Below are 18,960 nucleotides of genomic sequence, written 5' to 3'. Positions count from 1 at the left end.
AAGACAAGATCCAGCCCCACCCACCAGAACACAGGCATCAGTCCCCTCCACCAGGAAGCCTACACAAGCCACTGAACCAACATCACCCACTGGGGGCAGACACCAAAAACAACGGGAACTATGAACTTGCAGCCTGTGAAAAGGAGACCCTCAAACGCAGTAAGTTAAGCAAAATGGAAAGACAGAGAAATATGCAGCAGATGAAGGAGCAAGGTAAAAACCCACCAGACCAAACAAAAGAAGAGGAAATAGGCAGTCTACCTGAAAAAGAATTCAGAGTAATGATAGTAAAGATGATCCAAAATCTTGGAAATAGAATGGAGAAAATAGAAGAAACGTTTAACAAGGACCTAGAAGAACTAAACAGCAAACAAACAATGATGAACAACACAATAAATGAAATTTAAAATTCTCTAGAAGGAATCAACAGCAGAATAATGGATGCAAAAGAACGGATAAGTGACCTGGAAGATAAAATAGTGGAAATAACTACCACAGAGCAGAATAAAGAAAAAAGAATGAAAAGAATTGAGGACAGTCTCAGAGACCTCTGGGACCACATTAAATGCACCAACATTCAAATTATAGGGGTCCCAGAAGAAGAAGAGAAAACGAGAGTCTGAGAAAATATTTGAAGAGATTATAGCTGAAAACTTACCTAACATGGGAAAGGAAATAGTCAACCAAGTCCAGGAAGTGCAGACAGTCCCATACAGGAAAAATCCAAGGAGAAACACACAAAGACACATATTAATCAAACTATCAAAAATCAAATACAAAGAAAAAATATTAAAAGCAGCGAGGGAAAAGCAACAAATAACATACAAGGGAATCCCCATAAGGTTAACAGCTGATCTTTCAGCAGAAAGTCTGCAAGACAGAAGGGAGTGGCAGGACATATTTAAAGTAATGAAAGGGAAAAACCTACAACCAAGATTACTCTACCCAGCAAAGATCCCATTCAGATTCGACAGAAGAATTAAAACCTTTACAGACAAGCAAAAGTTAAGAGAATTCAGCACCACCAAACCAGCTTTAAAACAAATGCTAAAGGAACTTCTCTAGGCAGGAAACACAAGAGAAGGAAAAGACCTACAAAAACAAACCCAAACCAATTAAGAAAATGGTAATAGGAACATACATATCGATAATTACCTTAAATGTAAATGGATTAAATGCTCCAACCAAAAGACATAGACTGGCTAAATGGATACAAAAACAAGACTCATATATATGCTGTCTACAGGAGACCCACTTCAGACCTAGGGACACATACAGACTGAAAATGAGGGGATGAAAAAAGATATTCCATGCAAATGGAAATCAAAAGAAAGCTGGAGTAGCAATTCTCATATCAGACAAAATAGACTTTAAAATAAAGACTATTACAAGAGACAAAGAAGGACACTACATAATGATCAAGGGATCAATCCAAGGAGAAGATATAACAATTGTAAATATTTATGCACCCAACATAGGAGCACCTCAATACATAAGGCAAATGCTAACAGCCATAAAAGGTGAAATTGACAGTAACACAATAATAGTAGGGGACTTTAACACCCCACTTTCACCAATGGACAGATCATCCAAAATGAAAATAAATAAGTAAACACAAGCTTTAATTGACACATTAAACCAGATGGGCTTAATTGATATTTATAGGACATTCCATCCAAAACAACATAATTTCTTCTCAAGTGCTAATGAAACTTTCTTCTCAAGTGCTAATGGAACATTTTCCAGGATAGATCATATCTTGGGTCACAAATCAAGCCTTGGTAAATTTAAGAAAATTGAAATCATATCAAGTATCTTTTTTGACCACAACGCTATGAGACTAGATATCAATTACAGGAAAAAAAAAACTGTAAAAAATACAAACACATGGAGGCTAAACAATACACTACTTAATAACCAAGAGATCACTGAAGAAATCAAAGAGGAAATCAAAAAATACCTAGAAACAAATGACAATGAAAACACGAACATCCAAAACCTATGGGATGCAGCAAAAGCAGTTCTAAGAGGGAAGTTTATAGCAATACAATCCTACCTCAAGAAACAAGAAAAATCTCAAGTAAACAACCTAACCTTACACCTAAAGCAGTTAGAGAAAGAACAGAAAACCCCCAAAGTTAGCAGAAGGCAAGAAATCATAAAGATCAGATCAAAAATAAATGAAAAAGAAATGAAGGAAACAATAGCAAAGATCAATAAAACTAAAAGCTGGCTCTTTGAGAAGATAAACAAAATTGATAAACCAGCCAGACTCAGCAAGAAAAAAAGGGAGAAGACTCAAATCAACAGAATTAGAAAAGAAAAAGGAGAAATAACAACTGACACTGCAGAAATACAAAGAATCATGAGGGATTACTACAAGCAACTATATGCCAATAAAATGGACAACCTGGAAGAAATGGACAAATTCTTAGAAAAGCACAACCTCCCGAGACTGAACCAGGAAGAAAAAGAAAATATAAACAGACCAATCACAAGCACTGAAATGGAAACTGTGATTAAAAATCTTCCAACAAACAAAAGCCCAGGACCAGATGGCTTCACAGGTGAATTCTATCAAACATTTAGAGAAGAACTAACACCTATCCTTCACAAACTCTTCCAAAATATAGCAGAGGGAGGAACACTCCCAAACTCATTCTACGAGGCCACCATCACCCTGATACCAAAACCAAAGATGTCACAAAAAAAGAAAACTACAGACCAAAATCACTGATGAACATAGATGCAAAAATCCTCTACAAAATACTAGCAAACAGAATCCAAGAGCACGTTAAAAGGATCATACACCATAATCAAGTGGGGTTTATCCAAGGAATGCAAGGATTCTTCAATATACGCAAATCAATCAATGTGATACACCGTATTAACAAATTGAAGTAGAAAAACCATATGACAATCTCAATCGATGCAGAAAAAGCTTTCAACAAAATTTAATACCAATTTATGATAAAAACTCTCCAGAAAGTAGGCATAGAGGGAATTTACCTCAACATAATAAAGGGCATATATGACAAACCCACAGCCAACATCATTCTCAATGGTGAAAAACTGAAACCATTTCCTCTAAAATCAGGAACAAGACAAGGGTGCCCACTCTCACCACTATTATTCAACATAGTTTTGGAAGTTTTAGTCACAGCAATCAGAGAAAAAAAAGAAATAAAAGGAATCCAAATCAGAAAAGTAGTAAAGCTGTCACTGTTTGCAGATGACATGATACTAAACATAGAGAATCCTAAAGATGCTACCAGAAAACTACTAGAGCTAATCAATGAATTTGGTAAAGTAGCAGGATACAAAATTAATGCACAGAAATCTCTTGCATTTCTATACACTAATGATGAAAAATCTGAAAGGGAAATTAAGGAAATACTCCTATTTACCATTGCAACAAAAAGAATAAAATACCTAGGAATAAACCTACCTAGGGAGACAAAAGACCTGTTTGCAGAAAACTATAAGACACTGATGAAAGAAATTAAAGATGATACCAACAGATGGAGAGATATACCATGTTCTTGGATTGGAAGAATCAACATTGTGAAAATGACTATACTACCCAAAGCAATCTACAGATTCAGTGTAATCCCTATCAAACTAACCAATGGCATTTTCCACAGAACTAGAACAAAACATTGCACAATTTGTATGGAAATACAAAAGGCCCCGAATAGCCAAAGCAATCCTGAGAAAGAAAAACGGAGCTGGAGGAATCAGGCTCCCTGACTTCAGACTACACTACAAAGCTACAGTAATCAAGACAGTATGGTACTGGCACATAAACAGAAATATAGATCAATGGAACAGGATAGAAAGCCCAGAGATAAACCCACGCACATATGGTCACCTTATCTTTGATAAAGGAGGCAAGAGTATACAATGGAGAAAAGACAGCCTCTTCAATAAGTGGTGCTGGGAAAACTGGACAGCTACATGTAAAAGAATGAAATTAGAACACTTCCTAACACCATACAAAAAATAAACTCAAAATGGATTAAAGACCTAAATGTAAGGCCAGACACTATAAAACTTCTGGAGGAAAACATAGGCAGAACACTCTATGACATAAATCACAGCAAGATCCTTTTTGACCCACCTCCTAGAGAAATGGAAATAAAAACAAAAATAAACAAATGGGACCTAATGAATCTTAAAAGCTTTTGCACATCAAAGGAAACCATAAACAAGACGAAAAGACAACCCTCAGAATGGGAGAAAATATTTGCAAACAAAGCAACTGACAAAGGATTAATCTCCAAAATATACAAGCAACTTATGCAGCTCAATATCAAAAAATCAAACAACCCAATCCAAAAATGGGCAGAAAACCTAAATAGACATTTCTCCAAAGAAGATATACAGATTGCCAACAAACACATGAAAGGATGCTCAACATCACTAATCATTAGAGAAATGAAAATCAAAACTACAATGAGGTATCACCTCACACGGGTCAGAATGGCCATCATCAAAAAATCTACAAACAATAAATGCTGGAGAGGGTGTGGAGAAAAGGGAACCCTCTTGCACTGTTGGTGGGAATGTAAATTGATACAGCCACTATGGAGAACAGTATGGAGGTTCCTTAAAAAACTAAAAATAGAACTACCATAGGACCCAGCAATCCCACTACTGGGCATATACCCTGAGAAAACCATAATTCAAAAAGAGTCATGTACCACAATGTTTATTGCAGCTCTATTTACAATAGCCAGGACATGGAAGCAACCTAAATGTCCATTGACAGATGAATGGATAAAGAAGATGTGGCACATATATCAATGGAATATTACTCAGCCATAAAAAGCAACAAAATTGAGTTATTTGTAGTCAGGTGGATGGACCTAGAGACTGTCATTCAGAGTGAAGTAAGTCAGAAAGAGAAAAACAAATACCATATGCTAACACATATATATGGAATCTAAAAAAAGAAAAAATGGTTCTGAAGAGCCTAGCGGCAGGACAGGAATAAAGACACAGACGTAGAGAATGGACTTGAGGACACGGGGAGGGGGAAGGGTAAGCTGGGACGAAGTGAGAGAGTGGCATGGACATATATACACTACTAAATGTAAAATAGATGGCTAGTGGGAAGCAGCTGCATTGCATGGGGAGATCAGCTCGGTGCTTTTTGACCACCTAGAGGGGTGGGATAAGGAGGGTGGGAGGGAGACGCAAGAGGGAGGGGATATAGGGACATATGTATACATATAGCTGATTCACTTTGTTATACAGCAGAAACTAACACAACATTGTAAAGCAATTATACTCCAATAAAGATGTTAAAAAATAATAAAATAAAATAGTATGTACCATATGATCTATCTTGGTAAAAAATAGATATGTAAATAAGTATATATACACACACATACACACATATGTATAAAGAGAGACAGAGAGATAGCTATATATGTATATGATAGAAGAAGAAAGGCTGAAAGGATTATTACCAATGTCAAAGGTGGTTGTGGGATCACGGGGTTTATTACTTTCTTTTTTTCTCTAATTCTGTATTTTCTAAATTTTATGATAATAAACATGTACTTTTGTGTGAAAAGTTATTAAACATATAACATGGGTGTAATATAATTCTATTGCTAAAAGTAAATTAAAGCAGGTAAATCTTAAAGTTCATTCTTCAACTTTGCCTATGATATGTTAAAATTATTTAGATGATTTTTATGTAGCCAAACAAAAGCAAGTTGTACTGACATAATGAGAAATAAGTAACACTATAAAAATATGTAGAATTTTGGGTAAATTTCTTTCGCAGACAGTATCCTTTCAATCTAATATACAAAGCTACCAATTTTTTAATTCTAAAGGTTAGCATATGAAATTTATTCATTCTTTCATTCACTCAGGGGGTACTTGCTGAGTTTTCACCATGTATAAATACCTGTCCTGAATTATTTGGAGGCTTAAAGTGCATGTTGCTTGTACTTGAGGTGCTTACAGTCTACTGGCAAAGAGATCAACAAAGTCCAGACAACAAAATCATAACAATCAGACAGAGAACAGGGTATGATAGAAAACAAATACCAGTGAGGTGAAGGCTGTCAAAATTCTACTCACTTTTGAGGTTCAAAAGGCCTCTCTTCCTGAAGATACCTCTTGCTGGGCAGTAATTCCTAGAAGTGTTATCTCATCTGATGGGTGAGGACTCTGGTTAGCATCTGTCACAGAGCAGAGGGCCCAAGTGTCCTTTCCTTGTCCTGACCTTTGTTTCATTCATTGTGGGTCCTGAGTGGACTTCAAAGTCAAGTTTATTTTGGGAACACCAGACCACGTTCATCTCCTGAAGGAATGAGGAAGGTGAGGTGTGGAGCTAGATAATAACACAGCCCAGATTAATTACTGGTGATGGGTGTGGAAACATGGAAAGAAGGGCTCCCTTCAGCCTGTTGATGAATAACAGCCACCCCTTATCCTGTCCCTTCCAAACTGGTGTTCAACAACATCCCATTCTTCCAATCCTTACTCCTGAGGGGAGGATTATCAGTGAGAATATCCTCAAAGTATCGAAAGCTGCAAGGCATGATAGGGAGAAGTGCTGAACTGGGAGCCCAGACTCCTACCCTAGCTCCAGCTGGCTCTGCCTCTAACCAGCTTCCATCACCTCAGTTTTCTCATCTGAAGGGGTTGAACTGTTCAATATGTGAAACCTACACATTCCCTATAAATTAGAAACCACAAGGTTCCTGGGATTATATGTTGGAATTATTCCCCAACCATGAGTCATCTGTCAATCTCTGACCTTGCAAATATAAATTCATCTCCAGTGATAGAAATTAAAACACTTAATTCTCTTATAGGTAGGTTGTACACACTGAACGCTTGTGTGTAGTACTGCCTGGGAAGTCGAGGCAAAGGAAATGGCTCCTAAATTCCTCCTGGTATTGAAATGGAAAATAAGACAGGCTATGACATCAGCTATCATTTCCTCTGTGATCAGACTAAATAATACAAATATCAATATTAAATTATGCATGCATACTTTTTATTTTTGCCTTTCACGGCAAATCACAAGGCATCCTTTGCTTTTAGCCTTTAGTGCAAGGTTATGAAGGAAGAACAGGAAAGAATCTCAGCATTTTAGAGCTGCAAGTGATTTTAAAGATTAGACCCAAGTCCCTCATCATTCCAACAAGGAACAAAATGAGGGGTCCAAGACGTGAAACAGCTCACTCCAGTGTTAACCTCCTGAAGTATGTTCTCTCAGTTTTCTTCACCTAAGCCAACCATAACTGGACAATACCACCACCTACATGCTAAACAAACAAACAAACAGAAACCACTAAAAGAAAAGACAAAGAAAGTAGTCAAACCTCTTATAAAGTTTCCTCCATTACAACTAGAGGAACCATGCAAGGGGAAGAGAGCTCATCAGGATGAACATTTCTGAGACAGGAACAGTTCACCTCCTAGACTGCATCCAGAATCAATTCCTCACCCCAAGACACAGCTGCACCATATTTCCACCCACTACTTTCCTGTCCTCTATAGGGAGGCAAGCACCAGACCTTTTGAAGAGAATTGTTACAAGAATCATGTTGCCTTTAACAAATCAGCCATTTACAACCATATCATCAAGTAAACATTGGATGAATAAAATTCAAATGCTAAAAATCTGTCCTATTTCACCAAGAAACATGATTTTCTATTAATTTCTCCCCTCTTAGGTTCCCTGTGAATCCAGGGAAGTTACTTAAGAGCATCTTAGTAGAGAAAAAAAAAAATTGGTAGTTCCATATGAGAACTGTTTACCTAAACTCGGTCAGCATTGGGGATCTAAGTTACTGGAATCACGTAAGAACTCATTCCTTCCCAGTCCGTTTTGCCTCACTATTCAGATGGATGCAATACGTTACATCCTTCCTACCATGGAAAACACACACACTGGCCTTTTGATGTTTCACCACATTTGATAATATTTTGACATCCATACACTCCAGACCAGAACATCCTAGATGACACAATTAGAATTCAAATGCATAGACCATTAGAACTGAAAGGGTCTCGCAAGAGAACTGAATCATATCTCCTCCCTTTACAACTAAAGAAACATAGTTGCAGCGAAACAGAGACTTGGGCCTCATCACATGGCTAGATAATGGCAGGGCTAGATAATGGCAGGGCCAGATCTGAAGGCTACGTCTCCAGTCTTCTTGTTCAAGTTCTTTCCACAGCCTCCACTGCTTTCCAGCATCAGTACAGGCTTTCTAAACACTCTTGAAGGGTTAGATGGAGCTATTCCTTGGGAGTCAGCCCCTCCCATTCCAGAGCCGCCTCTGCTATTCCACTGGATGAATTATAGATGCAAGAGGTTACTAAAGCCTGAATAGGCAGACGAGCTCCCTTTCTTGACCTAATGTGTTACATTCTGTCAGTCAGGAAGGTGGGCAGCAATACTTAGAGTTATCAGTTGCTCCCATAGTAAATTACTGTTCTAATTTATCTAAAATCCATTGTTGCTATGCAATGCAGGAGCATTCTGGTTTTGAAATATGTGAGCAATTCAGTTATCTGGTTCATGTCTAAGAATTATACATGGCTAGTTGGCATGCATAATTTGGAGCAGCAGCCTTCTAACAACTGTTTTGATGACTCTGTGACAGGAAATCTGGTTGCATTAAATTCCTACCTTCTGGCTCCAGGGATGCCCATCCAAGCAGGCACTAACGGCTAATAAAGACTAACAGGTGAACAACAGGGTTCAGGGTAAAGAGAATTCAACTTGACATTATAATTATTTGCATTAGAACCCTACCTCTGCCCATCACTAGCAGAAGGACTTTAAGCATTACACTTGGTTTCTAAGCCTCTCTGTCCTTATCTGTAAAATTTGAACAGAGCTAAATTTCATTTACATATACTGTATTACTGGGCCAATACTATAATTTGTGATGATCAGTTAACCCCAGAAATGAGAAGACAACAATAATACGGAAAATGTTAAAAATTCTGTGTCTGGGATGCTACCGGTCTAACTAGGTATAAAATCCTGCTCAGCCACTTACTAGTTGTGTAATCTTGAGCAAATTTCATCATCTTCGTCCTTCTGTTTTCGTTTATCATTCATTAAAAAGTTCAAAAATACTGAAAATAGAAGACTAGAATTAACTAAAATGATACACTAATCACCAGCTTAAGCAATTTTCAATATTTTGCTAATATCCTTTCGTCTCTCTTTCCCAACACTTTTTTTTTCCTCGAGGTATTTTAAAGCACATTTGGGCAAGTTGTTGTTTTAAAGATCTCTGTGCTTCAATTTTCTCATCTAGGAAATGAAGATTATAATATCGAATTCATGGGGTAGAACTGTACTTCGTATTCAATAAATGTTAACTATTATTATTTATGTAGATACCTATGTGCACCGCCCCCTCTGAGGCGTAAAAGCACTTTGCAGCTCCGCGCGCGCCTCTCAGGACAGAGGTTGTTAAATAAACAGCCTGGAAGAACCCGAGTCCTGCGTGGCTAATATTACGTGCACCCCCTTCAGGCCGCCCTCGTTCAGAACAGCTCAGTTTAAGGATGAAGTTTGTCCTTCGCAGGCTCCCGTCGCCACTCGTGAAAATGAGGGGCGGGAACAGGAAATGGGGTTAGGGCGAGTGCCGGCGCTGGGAGGCAGCTGAGAAGAGCAGAGGGCCGCCGCTGGAAAACGTGAGGAAGAGCCACGATGTTCCGGATCGAGGGCCTTGCGCCGAAGCTGGACCCGGAGGAGATGAAACGGAAGATGCGCGAGGATGTGCTCTCCTCCATACGGAACTTCCTCATCTATGTGGCCCTGCTCCGAGTCAGTGAGTGTCCTTCCAGGCTGTGGCCATAAGACTAGCAGGGAGCTCGCCGACACTGCCCGCCCAACTCTGGTCTCACCGGCCTTTTGGGGTCCCTGGAGCGGAGCTAAGCGGTCGCGGGGTGCAAGGGACGTGCACGTCGAGGGCAGCGGGCGCATGCGCGCGTTGCTTAGGCTCTGCGGGCCTGGGTGGGGGTACCGGAGTGCAAGCGGCGGCGGGAACCGCGAGGTTAATCACCCAGCCTCGCCCTGTCGTAAGAGCGTTTGAATTGAAAGAGCCTGTAAGGTCATCCCCCAGAGCAAGTCCCTCGTTTTGCAGACAGAAAAACTGGTATCTAGAGTGGAGAAATGGCTGGCTCAAGGTCACTCATCGATTCGGTGAATGATCTTGACCTAGAATCCAGAGTTCTTAACTGACTGCCAAGTTTCCATGCTTACATCACTGCTTACCTCTGAAATCCAAAAGCTTTTGTTCTTTTTAGTTGTAGAGGGTGAAGTAGATAATTACTTTTTTTTTCTTTCTTTTTTTCTTTTTTAAGAAGGAGAAGAAAGGATATGAGTCTATAGGATTAATGATAATACCTGATGATTTAGTTGACTTTTACGTTTGGTAGAAACTTTGCATTGCCTTATCTTGACAATAGCCCTTTGAGAGAGGCAGGGCCTAAGTCTGTATACCTCCTTTGCAAATGTGAACTCGACTTTCAGAGGGGACTTATGCAAAGTGTTAGAATTGCAGGCACACAATATTAGAGCTGGATGCAGTTTTATAGATTAGTTCTCTAGTTTTACTGATAGGAATCGCAGAAGTGAATTGCCCCTTCATTTGCCACTTCATTTTCAGTTCAGCATTCTTTTCATTGTTCCTTGCTGTACATTGTTGACAGGTCTGGATGGAAAGGCAGAGATGATTCAGATAGATGTAGACCATACCAAGTCTTCATGAGCCTCGTGGAAGACTCATGTTGGGCCTAAGGCTAGAGCTCTTGAGGTCTAGTCTCCCTTATTCTGCCCCTTTCACTGTCTGTGATGTTAACTCTGGTTCCCCAGAGGAGGGAGCCCTGGTGAACGGAAACTCCCAAATCATCTTGCTCCTTCAACAGCTTTTTACAACTCCCAACTTTACTTATTTCCTCCTCTTACCTTTTTTTGGTTGACTTAGCTACCAGTAAAATATTTGCTTCTTCTCAATGACCTTTGTATTTGAGGTGAATCAAAAAAATTTTTTTAAACAGAATACTGTTCCTTATCCCTTTTTAAATTGAGATATAATTTGCATGTTATTCAATTCACCCATTTAAAGTGTACAATTCATTGATTCTTAGTATAGTCAGAGTTGTGCAGCCATCACCACAATCTGTTGTAGAATATTTTCTTCCCCTCTGAAAGAAACATCATTAGCTGTCCATTAGCTGTCATTCCCCCATTTTCCACCGTCCCCAGCCCCTGGCAACCACTAATTGACTTTTTGTCTTTATAGATATCCCTATTCTGGACATTTTATATAAATCGAATTGTACAATATGTGACCGTTTGTGTTTAGGATAATTTTTCAAGGTTTGTCCATACTGTAGCGTGTATCGGTATTTCCTTCCTTTTTACTGCTGAATAATATTCCATTGTATGGCTATCCTACACTTTGTTTATCCATTGTTTTGATGACTGTTACTTTTTTTTCTGATAAGACTTAGTTTTTAAAAAAAAAGGTCTGGGCATACTGCTGACTTGGTCAGCTTCTGACATATTTAAATATCTTCAGTTTAATAGTAACAAAATGTCTTATTAATTTAGTATGGGTATTGAGAAATAATCTGGCAGCTTTCTTGGTCACAACCTTTTTTTTTAATAGTAATCTTTTATTTATTTTTATATTTATTTTTGGCTGTGTTGGGTCTTCGTTTCTGTGCAAGGGCTTTCTCTAGTTGTGGCAAGCGGGGGCCACTCTTCATCGCGGTGCGTGGGTCTCTTCACTATCGCGGCCTCTCTTGTTGCGGAGCACAGGCTCCAGACGCGCAGGCTCAGCAGTTGTGGCTCACGGGCCTAGTTGCTCCGCAGCATGTGGGATCTTCCCAGACCAGGGCTCGAACCCGTGTCCCCTGCATTGGCAGGCAGATTCTCAACCACTGCGCCACCAGGGAAGCCCCTGGTCACAACCTTTTTTTTTCCAATATTTTTTAATTTGATAAAATACATATAAAATTTACCATCTTAACTATTTTTAAGTGTTTGGGTTAGTGGTATTAAATTCATAATATTGTATAATCATCACCACCATCTCCAGAACTCTTTTCATCTTGTAAAACTGAAACTCTGTAGCTATTAAACAGTAATTCCCCATTCCCCGCTCTTCCCAGCTGCTGGCAGCCACCATTTTTTTTTTTTTTTGAGGAACCACTATACTGTGCTCCATAGCAGCTATACTGTTTTACACATCCTTGCCAACAGTTTTTTTGTTAGTAGCCATCCTAGTGGGTGTGAAGTGGTATCTTGCTGTAGTTTTATTTTGCATTTCCCTAACGATTAATGATGCTGAGCATCTTTTCAGGTGCTTGTTTTGGCCATGGCACTGTTACACAGGGCAGTAATATCACTTCTTTTGATCCCTGTGACAACACTTCTTTGTTTTCTAGACATTTATATCTTCACCACTGTACTCATAATAACTGACGTAGGACTGTATCACATGTGAACAGGAGCATGTAAATGTCGTATAACTGATCAGTGGGGAACGAAAATATGTGTCCAGCTCTTCTGGATCCCTACTTCAATGTTTTCCCCCACTCTCTGTCTTTCAAATGTGTGTTTTTTTTTTTTTTTTTAATTCAGTTTATAGCTACTTTTTATTTATTTATTTATTTATTTATTTATTTATTTATTTATTTATTTATTTATTTTGGCTGTGTTCGGTCTTCGGTTCGTGCGAGGGCTTTCTCCAGTTGCGGCAAGCGGGGGCCACTCTTCATCGCGGTGCGGGGACCGCTCTTCATCGCGGTGCGCGGGCCTTTCACTATCGCGGCCCCTCCCGTTGCGGGGCACAGGCTCCAGACGCGCAGGCTCAGTAGTTGTGGCTCACGGGCCCAGCTACTCCGTGGCATGTGGGATCTTCCCAGACCAGGGCTCGAACCCGTGTCCCCTGCATTAGCAGGCAGATTCTCAACCACTGCGCCACCAGTGGAAGCCCTCAAATGTGTTTTTAAAAGTGATTTTGGGGCTTCCCTGGTGGCGCAGTGGTTGAGAATCCGACTGCCAATGCAGGGGACAAGGGTTCGAGCCCTGGTCTGGGAAGATCCCACATGCCGCGGGGCAACTAGGCCCGTGAGCCACAACTACTGAGCCTGCGCGTCTGGAGCCTGTGCTCCACAACAGGAGGGGCCGCGATAGTGAGAGGCCCGCGCACCGCGATGAAGAGTGGCCCCCGCTCGCCACAACTACAGAAAGCCCTCGCACAGAAACGAAGACCCAACACAGCCAAAATAAATAAATAAATAAATAGAGAAAAAAAAAAAAGTGATTTTGTTTCTTCTAGAGTTTTGTTCCTTTGACGGTTAAATCACAAAGTAAAGGCTTGTCATTTGAAGGAGGATTGGATTTCCTCTTTATCGTCCTAAAAGCAAGAACTACCTGGAGAAAAGATTTTATAGAATGAAAAATGAACTTTGTAATAATTCCAGCTGCATGACAATGGGATGGGCTACCTTGAAAGACAGTGATTCCCTTTGGCTGGGTGTGCAGGCAGAGGCTTGGCCACATTTGGAGTTGTTTTGAAAAAATATGTTGAACTATAAGGTTTATCTCCCAATCTTGTAATTCCATATGTAACTTGTGATTATCTGGATCTAAAAGCAAATTCTGGTTTTATTTTTCTTTCAGCTCCTTTTATCTTAAAGAAATTGGACAGCATATGAAGAGTGGGCTTCACGTGTGAATGCATGATATGAAGAACCTGGTTACAGCTTCTACTGCTATCTGCAGATGAATAGACCCAGAAAGATGTAAGAGACTCTTTGATTAAATGGACGTAAAAATTCTACTTGTTAAGAACAAGTTTGGCTCTGGTAACTGACCTTTATAGCTAAAAGATAAAACTATTTGGGAAGTATGAAGAGACGTACCTGTGATATTCAGCCTCGGTGAATGTTGGTGTTATTGTACATGATGTCAAACTCAGATTTCTAGCAAGTATTAATTATAAGGGAATTATGTCTGCAATGGCACTGTCGTGTGAGTCATTTCTGTGTACTTTTTTTACTTCTGCCTGGAGTATATTTGTTGAAGCGTTCCTTTCCATTACTTATGTTTTAGTGAAGCCGGTGCACAACCATGTCATTTAAGCACGGGACCGTTAGTCTATATTTTTAATAAATGTACCAACTAAGAAAAATAGGGCTTTTATTTTTCTTAACCCACTTTTTGCTGCAAACCAACAGTCACTGGTGAGACTACTATAATGTTGTGACTATTACAAACTGCATTAAATTGAGTTCCTCTTGTTTTGGACTGGAGAATTTGCTAATCCTGATAAAACAACATGGTTTTATTCTTAAGCAATCTTTATGAAAGGCAACATTACTGCTTGATGCTGAGAATATATAATACCACCAAAGGGGGAAAACGCTATATTTTTAAGTCAGGTAGTTCTCCAAGTTTGTTGGGAGAGGGGGAAAGTCCTTAACCTTCTTCCCAGGTACAACTACATTCACTTCTTTTTAGCTAATTATATATATATATATTTTTAATTAATTAATTAATTAATTTATCTTTGGCTGCGTTGGGTCTTCATTGCTGCACGTGGGCTTTCTTTTTAGTTGCGATGAGCGGGGGCTACTCTTCATTGCCATGCGCGGGCCTCTCATTGCGGTGGCCTCTCTCGTCTTGGAGCACCGGCTCTAGGCGCGCGGGCTCTAGAGCGCAGGCTCAGTAATTGTGGCGCACGGGCCTAGCTGCTCTGCAGCATGTGGGATCTTCCTGAACCAGGGCTCGAACCCGTGTGCCCTGCATTGGCAGGCGGATTCCTAACCACTGCACCACCAGGGAAGCCCTTTAGCTAATAATAATTGAGTTTACCTTCTTGTCCCTAAATAACATGATTGTTACTTTATGATTTTTCTGTTTTAGACATTGCCTACTGACTTCTCCATGCATGTAAGGATTTGTGTCTCTTCCCTCTCCTTACCTCCATCTCTCATGCATCTCATTTCTACTTCCTTCCAGTGTACTTATGTGTTGATTTTGATTAGATTGATTTCATTAGGACTCCAAATGCTGTTTGTTGTTTTCTTTTACTGTACATCTTTTTAATTTTCCTAGGCTTAGTTTTCTGTGAACTTATCACACTAAATCAGCTAAACTTTTTGCCATTTATCTAAATCGCTGATAGTCTTCTATGCCTGATGCGTGGCTGTATTCTCGGCTCTCCCTTCAGCATCATCCTGGGAATTCCTTTTCCCTCTTCTCCCGTGTTGGGTCTCTTGTTTTCCGTATCTCGTGTCCAGTATGTGTCTGTTCACTGAGTCTCTATATTGAGTACAGTACCCGTACCCATAACTGCCTGGTATCTCAGAATCCAGAGAACTCTCTATTTTACCCTTTTCAGAAAATAAAATTCTAATTTGGGGAGGGAGTTGGGGAAGAGAGGCTACTTAACTGTAGAGTTGCAGAGAGCATCCAACTACCTTCAACCAATTTTTTTTTTTTTAGTGTGTACACCTTCGTGCCCTACTTCCAAAGGTACATGAAACCACCAGTTCCTGAACCTTTTAGGGATTCTATGGTGTAAATTGGGTGTTGTTTGTTTTGCTTTTCCTATTGCTGACTCAGAATTCGGTTTTCTACCAGGTTATTTACTACTTGTCCACCTGCTTTCCAGCTTCTTACTTTGTTGCTATTGTCTCCTCTCCTCCTTTTCCATCCTTTCAGGTTTATACCTAAACAGTCTTTAAACAAACTTCTTAAAAATCTTTGATGTTGTTTAATGGAATTTCTGGAGGGAGTGGAAGTAGTAGCTGGTGCTCAATCCACCATCTTTGCCCAGACAGCATGTATTTTAACCCTGTGATGCTGTGTTTCATGTTGGTAATTTATATCCATCCCTGACTTAAAGGGGTGCAGTATATAGTACTGTGATCATAAACACCTTATTTTGAGTCCTGGCTGCAACGCTTATGAGATGGATGACTTGTAGCAACTGAATGTCTGTATCTCATTTTCTTCATCTGTAAAATTAGCATAATAGAAACATCTGTCTACTTCAGTGTGTTGTAAGGATGAAATGAGAAAATGCAAGTAGAGCACAGTGCTGACGTTTCGTAAACACTAGTTGTTATTAATGGTTCGTCTTTGGTATAAGGTGTTTATAAGTGATTTGTGCTGGCATTCACTCCACTAATAGATTTCATTCATATTTCCAGATGCTATGAGATAGCATGCTTATCCTCTAATTATATACAAACTTCAAAATTACTGAACACTTAAAATTCATTACCTAAAAACAGCCTTAATCCATCAGTGTTAATGCCATTTTACAGATGGGGAGTTTGAGACTGGAAGTTTCAGTGGCTAATAAATAGCAGCTGGCCAAGGTTTAGGGCCTTTTAATGTTTATTTATTGTACCCTGTCCTTTAGTGCTTTTCTTTGTGGGGGGTGGTGATTGTTACCCTGGTTCCAGCACATGTTCAAGTTACAATAAGAGAAAATGTGATGGTGCAGTTTTTTACAGCTGACTTTTAAAAATTCAGGCCATAAACTCCACCGGGGGTGTCTAATACTTGTAATTAACAGTTCTGAAATAGTAATTAGAAAACAGAAGTAGGAATTTTACTCCTAAATTAGGCTAGTGTTCTTCTGCTACCAGTGCATTTCATTTTCAAACTGCTTTATCATTGCTCTTTGTAGTTCTTCTGTGAAGTGAGTTAGCATTTCGATTACAGTGTGTTCCATAGTTTGTAGGTGGGTAAACTTGGGCCTAGAGTTGGAATGAAGAACAAGTGAGGAATCAACTTTTTCTCTTCCCCCTCCTTTGCTTGAGCTGAGTGTCTCTCTTTACCTATAAGATCCAAGCACCAGAGAGTGCTGTAGATAGTATCAAAAGGAAATCGGCCAGACATTTTACTCTGTTTTGCTATGACTTGATCACTGGATAAATTCTGCTTGTAGCTTAGGTCATCAAAGAAGCCACTAAAGCAGGAATTGGAGAGCTTTCTGTTCACAGTCAGATGGTAAATACTTTAGGCTTTGTGGGCTCTGTGGTCCCTGTCAGCTCTTCAGTTGCAGTGTGAAAACAGCCTTAGACAATATGTAAGCCGATGAGCATGGCTGTGTTCAAATAAAACTATGCAGAATTGTGGCAGGCTGGATTTGGCTTATAGGACACCTGCTCTGAAGTGAAGGGCAGAATTTGGCCAAGTGTGAAATGGCCTCCAACATTACAGAACCGTTTCATTATTTTAAAGGTGAGACGTTTGTTCTGTTGCAAATTATATAGGGAAAATGATGTCACATAGGGTCTGGCTTTTTAAAGTCCCAGAGATTAATAATTCATTGATCGGTTACTGAGTTTCTATTATATGCCATGCTTTTGTACCAGAAGCTGGGAATGGACAGTCATGGGACTGCCGTTTTGGTCTATAAATCATTGTAGGATTCCATACAAGTGGACGTCTGGAGGACCTCACCTTGCTGGAGGTTTAGACTTGAAGGATTAATGGTGGTTGTCTATGGGAAAAGGTTACAGAAGGGAGGGCCAGGCAGGAATCATATTGATTAAGGTGTTCAAACCATATTGATCAAGGGGAGTTCAAAATTGCTTACTTAAACCTAGATGCAATGTAGAGACTAGGTTTGAAGGGGAGATCAAGGAGGATGAATGAGCAGACCAGTATTGATTCGGATAAATGTAGTGTAGGGGAAAGAAGGAATTCAGGGAAGGCTCTGGAGGTGTAGAGATTATTTCTGGATGGACCCAGTGTAATCACAAGGGTCTTATAAGAGGGAGAAAGAAGGTGCAGAGTCAGAGAAGGTATTACAACAGAAGCAGAGGTGGGAATGATGTGGCCACAAGTCAAGGAATGTGGGCAGCCTCTGTGTTCCAGAAGCTGGGAAGGGTGAGGCACAGATTCTCCCCTAGAGCCTCCGGAAGGACCACAGGTCTGCTGACACCTTAACTTTAACCGCTTAAGACCTGTTTCAAACTTCTGACCTCCACAACTGTAAGATAATTTGTGTTGTTTTAAGCCACTAAGTTTGAATAATTAGAGCAGCAATAGCAAACTAGTACATTTATAGCACTCCTTCCTCCATCTCCTGTTATCATGGCCTCATCCTCTTCATATCTAGGGTAAATCCCTTACCTGTTCTACCATCTTTTGCAAACTTTATTATTCACTGACTGTGTGATCATTCTTGAAATACTTTCTGGTCCTGGATTATCTTCTCTTTATAAACTTCCAGCCCATTAAAGACCATGGCTTTAATTACCATCTATTTAGAAGAAACTCCCAATGTTTATTTCCAGTTGAAATGTTGGCCATGTTTGGATACCATATGCTCACTCAGCATCTCCATCTCACCAATATTTTCAGCTTAGCAGGTCCAAAACTGAACCCATTATTTTTCACTTGAAACTTGTTGCCTAATTCAGTAAATGGTACCATCAACACAGCTGCTTAAACCAGAAATCAGGGAGTCTTCCTTGAATCCTTAATTACATCTCCGAAGTCCCTCTTGCCATCTAAGGTACGTATTAAGAGGTTTGGAGATTAGGACATAGACATTTTGGGTGGGGGCATTCTGCCTACCATGTGTAATAAAGGTTTAGATGTGGTGGGGAAAAGTTGAGAGTTTCCTTCTGCCCAGATCTGCTTTCTCTGGAAAGACATTTGCTGACCTCAGTCCTCCTTAGTCTTAGTCACTCAATCCCACAGCCATAGCCTAGATTTAATTTCCTTCCTCCAAAACAAATAACTTAGCCCCACCAGACTCTATCATGGATCTATTCACCCTACCACCTAGTTTCTGTGCTTCACTGCCCTCATGCCTCAACTTACACTCCATTAGCCATCATTGTAATCATTCTTGCATACGCCTGCAACTCTCTTCCCTCCCTCTAGCTTCATTGTACTTCTCTAGCAAAACCCCACCT

General features: G+C 39.9%; 1 protein-coding gene across 1 annotated transcript; it reads left to right on the top strand.

Annotated features, from left to right (window-relative positions):
- Positions 1–9,591: 9,591 nt before the first annotated feature.
- TOMM5 (translocase of outer mitochondrial membrane 5) lies at positions 9,592–14,032 on the top strand. Its single transcript, XM_082404261.1, has 2 exons — positions 9,592–9,827; positions 13,694–14,032. Exons 1-2 carry the CDS (start codon positions 9,707–9,709, stop codon positions 13,726–13,728), a joined length of 156 nt encoding a protein of 51 aa, XP_082260387.1. The 5' UTR covers positions 9,592–9,706; the 3' UTR covers positions 13,729–14,032.
- The last annotated feature ends 4,928 nt before the right edge of the window (positions 14,033–18,960 follow it).

The sequence above is a fragment of the Balaenoptera borealis genome (genome assembly GCF_965194805.1).
Source record: "Balaenoptera borealis genome assembly, chromosome: 8".
NCBI classification, from domain to species: Eukaryota; Metazoa; Chordata; class Mammalia; order Artiodactyla; family Balaenopteridae; genus Balaenoptera; species Balaenoptera borealis.
The sequence above is the reverse complement of the archived record's forward strand: the minus strand, read 5'-3'. Positions and strand labels throughout refer to the sequence as shown.

What these genes read in the sequence shown, in the direction of transcription:
- TOMM5 (XM_082404261.1), top strand. Translation starts at nt 9,707, where the DNA reads ATGTTCCGGATCGAGGGCCTTGCGCCGAAGCTGGACCCGGAGGAGATG. An exon ending in TGTGGCCCTGCTCCGAGTCA is followed by an intron (nt 9,828 to 13,693) that starts GTGAGTGTCCTT and finishes TTTTTCTTTCAG; the next exon opens with CTCCTTTTATCTTAAAGAAA.